Below are 6,000 nucleotides of genomic sequence, written 5' to 3' on the forward strand. Positions count from 1 at the left end.
TCTTGGAAATGCATATGCCGAAGCGGAGCAGTCCGGAAGTACTGTCAGTGATAAAAGGATGAAAGAACGACGAGCTAGGAAAAAAATTGCCCAGCTCGGCGAACAAGCGAACCAATCGTGCCCCCCGCTCAAGGTGTCAAAAGACATCGTCGCTAATGTTCCGGGTATGGTGCCCGGTTATAGCAATCTTGGAGATTACCTGCCCCACGATGTACATTATGAAATCATGGAGGTGGACGAACACAAATACCATTACGGGAAGCCTCTCGTCAAAGATGTCAGTTCTCTAAGCACAATGATGCGAAGAGTACATGATTGGTACATGAAAACCTGCAGAGAGTCTGATGGGATGAGTACTTTGACGCTGAGAGTTAAACCGGAGCATGACCTCGTTGGAATTGAACTGCTGAATGTTCCATTTGAGGATTTCTTCCAGTTTTACAATCTAAAGTCCATCGATAAAACAACGATCACTTGCTACTGTCTGTAAGTAGTAGTACTTCTGTCATTAAGTCTCTCTATATATGTCAGCTCTTTCATTGCATGTATTTATACTTATCCTCACTATATTATGCAGATTGAAGATCGGCGAATTGACGAAAAGACAAATCGGTGATATTGGGTTCATCAACACAAATCTCATAGATGCATATACGGTTGAAAAACATCCCAAAGAAGCCGAGGCCAACTTGCTACAGTCGTTGGTATTAAATCAAAACAAAGATATAATACTCTTTCCTTACAACTTCAAGTGAGTGTTACTGTCTTCTGCATATTCGGTTTCCCTTATTAGTCCAGGTTATGGTAATGTAATTGATGACTTATGCATGCATGCGCAGCTTCCACTATATTCTCCTAGAGATTAAGCTTGAGCCGGGAGTAGTAACCGTCTTAGACTCGAGACGAAAAGATCCCAGGACTATGCGAACATGACTCAAATGCTCCAGAAGTAAGTTAAATCGATCATTATCCACCATATCAGCAACTTTGTTCATTTCCTGATATCAAGTAATTGTTTTCTTTGTCTGGCAAGGTTTGGAGAAAATTCACCTCAAAAGCCCCGGGACTGCTGAACCAGCTGCAATTTAGACACCCGAAAGTAAGTACTATAGTAGCATGTTCCGCGCATCTCCTAGTGATTCAAGCGCTAGTTTGATCAATACCATTTAGCATGCTTGCTTATCAGTTTGATTGACCTCTATTTCTTGTAAAGTGGTTTTGGCAGTAACCCGGGAATAATTACTGTGGATACTACATTTGCGAGTCCATCCGCTGCCATACCTGTGAGCGGGGCTACACTGAAGAACAATATGAAGTGCGTAAGCAATAATATTCATAATTTTATTTTATTACCATCATTTGTGTTGAGTTTCATTTATTCATATATATATATGTATTGACCCCCTTCTTCAAATTAGATTTTTCGGAAGCGGGATCAACTCCTAGCAGAAGATCGTATGCGAGGAATTCAAGAGGAATTGGCGGCATTCTTCCTTGACCACGTGATCGCTGAAAACGGAGAATACTATGTGGACCCTGTGTTCCTACAATATAATTAGGAGATTGTATTGTAAAAGATAATTATTGTATATATGTAGCCGGTAGTGTCGGATAGATATACGAGAACTTGTTGTTCGACCAATATCTCGGAGAAGGAGAGGTGGTCGATATCACTTCTTTCTGTATGCATATGTTCATGACGATCTTCTGTTTCCTTTATTTGATTACTAGCTAGCGTGTCTACTCCTCTCCATACGTATATAGTACGTAGCGTCGACCAAGCACGGAGATAAGAGAGGACACTTCTCTCTATTAATTAGCTAGCTAACACAATATATGAAACACCTAAATTAACCTCCCAAAACCCCTAAACCACCCCCTTTCAAAAAAAAGAAAAACATCAGCTCCTGCCAGGTGCTGACGCGTGGATGCCTATTGGCCCCGGTTGGTGGCACCAATCGGGACCAAAGGCCCTCCTGCCTGGGCTCCTCGCACCGGCCACGTTGACGGCCTTTAGTCCCGATTCATGTAAGAACCGGGACTAAAGGGCTAGGGCATTAGTAACGACCCTTTAGTCACTTTTCCTACTAGCCTGAACTCGCTGCAAGCACCCGGCCTCCATCGGCCTTCGACGAAGATCGAAAACGGCAGGGCACCGACACTCACACAACCAAACGTAACAAGAGACGCGCGCAGCGCCGCAGCCCGGCCATCGTAAACGCGTCGCCGAAACCGACCTACCTAGCCACGCTTCAAGTCAAGCCCCCGGAGCTAGCCAACCCACCACCATCCTCGCCGAAGGGCCGGCCCGGCGCCACCGCGCACACGCGATGATTGATCAATGGCATGCACGGCGGTTGTTGGTCGGCCTTGTCGAGCAGCGCTCGGCCGATAGCCTTTGCGAGGTCGGCGTACGCGTACGGTGTGCATGGCCTGGTCTGCAAAAGCGACGCCTATTCGCTCAAATTATTAGGAGGCAAGCAAAGGAAAGTCTTTCTCTGCCCACCGCCGGTGAGAGAGCGCGTCCCATGCAGCATTTGCATTGCCACCGACAGCGCTAATCACCGCGTCAAGCGGATCGGGGCTGATTATTGGTGGCAATCGCGCAGGCACAGCGGAAGTACTGCTTCCGACCCTTCCGTGCACGGTCCACGCAGAGAGTGGTGGTTAGATAGCTCCAAGCACCATCGACATTGTGTCGGTCGGGTCGATGGTCATTTGGCAATGCTAACAGCCGAGAAACCCAGCTGCTAACCCAAGCCAGTCGTATGCGGTAGTAAGCGGGATGCAGAGGCGGGGGTTTATCCTTCTTTTCGAGGAAATCATAGGCAAATGGGTCTAGAACTCAAAAGGACAATTTGCCTGATATAGCAGGCGATTTTGATGTGCCATGGAAAATGGAAACAGAAGCATTAACACACAAAATCATACTGTATGTTGCTACTAATAACAAAATCAAAAATGATAGTAGTAGTCCTTGGTGGTTGGGGAGAAGGCGAAGGAACAAATGAAGTGGGGGTTAGCTTTACTTTCCTTGCGATGCATGCAAAGGTCCCCCGGCCAGGCCTCCTCGAGATGTTGTCATGACTCTTTGCCAGGCCATGATACAGTGCAGTCGAAAGGGAAATCATAGGCTCTATGAAGCAATAGCGGTGCGGTGGTGGTGCTGGTGGTGCACTAATGCATGCATGTCCAAATAAATAGATATTAATCATTGTACCGGTGATCGGCATGAATCCAAGCGAGCCGAGCTATCAGCTAGCTAGTGTTGCCAAACGAGAAGAGGCTCTTAAGACTGGTGTGTGTGATCCAGGCTGTCCATGGAGACTTCCAGGGCAGCTGGTTCGCAAGTCCATGTCACGGGTAATTGCTAGGACGGTAGCTTAGGTGTCTCGGTGGTTCTTTGGTGAAAACTTTGGCATTGGCATAAGACACCTACTACGCACCATGGAGTGATTAAGCTGTACTGTACCAACAGAGAAGTGCAGGACATTGGCAGTAATGGCCTAGCTACTTGGTACTGGTCGTCCATGCTTTCGGCTCTAATTAAGGGACTGCTTGCATCTGGTGAGTGCTGGCTCCTAACCGAGAGCAATCCCATAGCTGTCACGACACCGGACGGCGGGAGGGCCGCAGGTGTCGGTCGCCGCTGAGATTTCGACCAACCTCTTCGGGCCGGGCCGGGTCGATCAGGGTCGGCCTGAGCGTACGGTTCAGGGAGTCGACCTCGCTTCAAGCTTTGAGGAGCACGAACACGTTGCCGTCCTTGGTCCTCACGTGCACGCATGGTTCAGAAACAACTGCCTGTGATGTGCTTGGGTTGGATCCATACATCTCTGGCCACTTCGATCCCTTTGATTCTGCATGCACTCGATCGTGTGCAGCAGTGCAAGCAATGGCGCAACCCGTACCGTTAGCCCTCGAACTCGACACGTCACGTAGCTTGTTCATGCAAGGAGTTTCTCTAAGGTGAAGGGTACGTACGTACGACGAGGTCCGGGGTCTGACGATTGCATGTAGGAGAAGATCGACGTGCCGTTTTAAATTCGGGCGTGAAACCTTGCACGTATACGCGTGTGGGTACGCACGCACGCACGAACGAACGAGCCCCTGCCATGAATCGTCCCGTGCGATGCGAGTGCACGCGGCGTGCACTGAATGTCTGGCCTGCATCGATCCTGAATCATAATTGGGAGAGGGCCCCTCGCTGGGCTGTAAGCCTGTAAGAAGGGTCATTTTCTGTGCAGAGTGAAGGTCATTTGGTCACGTGTTGGCCATCGGGCCAGTTTCGCACGCAGGATCGTCGCGCTATATATAACGTCGCCACAGCTCTCGCTACCTCCATCCACCATTGCCAGCGCCAGTGCTCCTAGAGTCACAGAGAGCAAGCTAGAGCACTGTACTGGTTGGGAAGAAGAGAGAGGGAGCTAAACAGCAACCAGCAATGGCGCTCGTCCCTCTCCTCCTGTCGCTCCTCCTCGTCTCCTGCGCCGCGCAGTCGCCGGCCTCGTCGCCGTCCGCGTCCAAGGCTGCTCCGGTCGGCGCCTTCCCGCCGCAGACATTCGCCGCGGCGCCGACCACGGTCAAATCACCGCCGCAGGCCTCGGCCGCCTCGCCATCGCAGGTGTCTGCAGCACCGCCGACGTTCTCGGCCGCCTCGCCGTCGCAGGTGTCTGCAGCACCTCCGATGGCCGTCGCTGCCTCGGCGCCACAGGTGTCCGCCGCACCGCCGACGACCGTCGCTGCCTCGGCGCCACAGGTGTCTGCCGCGCCGCCGACCGTCGCTGCCTCGGCGCCGCAGGCTGCCGCGGCAGCTCCGCCGACAGTGGCCGCCTCGCCGCAGCTTGCTGCCGCGTCAGCTCCGACAAAGAGCTTCGCCGCTGCACCGCTCACCGCCACGTCGCCTGCGGCGTCCACTGTTGCCTCTCCGCCATTCACTGCCACGTCACCTCCACCTGCCACCTCCTCGCCACCAGTTTCCGCACCCCCTCTCGCAGTGACCGCAGCCCCGCCGGCGATGCCACCCACCGTCGCCGCGCCGCTTCCGGCCCCAGTGGCCGCACCCATGGCCACACCACCGGCCACCGCGCCTCCCGCAATGGCTCCGTCACCCCTGCTCATGGCTCCCGTGGCGTCGCCCATCGCCCCACCAACAATGCCCCCCGCACCGGCGCCCGTGTCACCGGCTCCGGCGCCCATGTCACCTGCACCGGCACCGATCTTCGCCCCGACTCCGTCGCCCACGATGGCACCGGAGCCGGCGCCCACCATGGCGCCCGAGCTGTCGCCCATCATGGCCCCATCGCTGTCCCCGCTCGCCTCGGCGGGCCCCGCGTTCGCGCCCGTGGCAGAGGAGGACTCGGCGGCCGGGAGCGCGCGCGCCGGCGTCGCCGCGCTCGTGGCCATGGCGGCTGCGGGGCTCGTGGTCTTGTTTTAATTGAGCAGAGCAGGGCTGGCTTACTTTGGCGATCTTGTTTAGCGTTACGTTACACGAGCGTGTTGTCCCGCTGACGTTCCTCCGGACGTCGCATGTACTGCGAATTCTTTCTTGGTGTACTGCACATTATTGGCCATTTGTTTATTTCTTCTTATAAATATATGGATGGATGGTATCTCAGATGTTTCATGTACGATTCAGGTGGTTGCGCATTGCATCCTCATGCTGCGTATGCTTTCTCACTCGCTTACTACTTGGCATATGACCGTTGTATACTATTCTTGTCGGTGGAAATTGTGGTTCAGTAGCTCGAACACCTGAGATGCGCGTTCACTAGAAAGTGTCGAAAATAACAGCGCGTGTACGACCCATGCAAATGTGGGCCGAGGAGAAGCACGGGACACTTCGTATCAGAAACGTGATCTGTAGGGTCAGCCTGCACCCACAAAGTCTGTGTGGAATGGACACGGCAGGCCAAGGCCATACCGTGCATTCCGCTGTCACGGAGGCTGACGAAAGGGAAAAAGTTACGTGTGCGTTTCACGGTTCACACAGCAGATGCC

At 53.1% G+C, this 6,000-nt stretch overlaps 1 protein-coding gene across 1 annotated transcript; it reads left to right on the plus strand.

The window, feature by feature from the left end:
• Positions 1-4,330: 4,330 nt before the first annotated feature.
• LOC123054088 (classical arabinogalactan protein 9) lies at positions 4,331-5,619 on the plus strand. The gene has a single exon (XM_044477769.1). It carries the CDS (start codon positions 4,445-4,447, stop codon positions 5,435-5,437), a length of 993 nt encoding a protein of 330 aa, XP_044333704.1. The 5' UTR covers positions 4,331-4,444; the 3' UTR covers positions 5,438-5,619.
• Positions 5,620-6,000: the final 381 nt, after the last annotated feature.

This window comes from Triticum aestivum, chromosome 2D (genome assembly GCF_018294505.1).
Source record: "Triticum aestivum cultivar Chinese Spring chromosome 2D, IWGSC CS RefSeq v2.1, whole genome shotgun sequence".
Classification (NCBI taxonomy): domain Eukaryota; kingdom Viridiplantae; phylum Streptophyta; class Magnoliopsida; order Poales; family Poaceae; genus Triticum; species Triticum aestivum.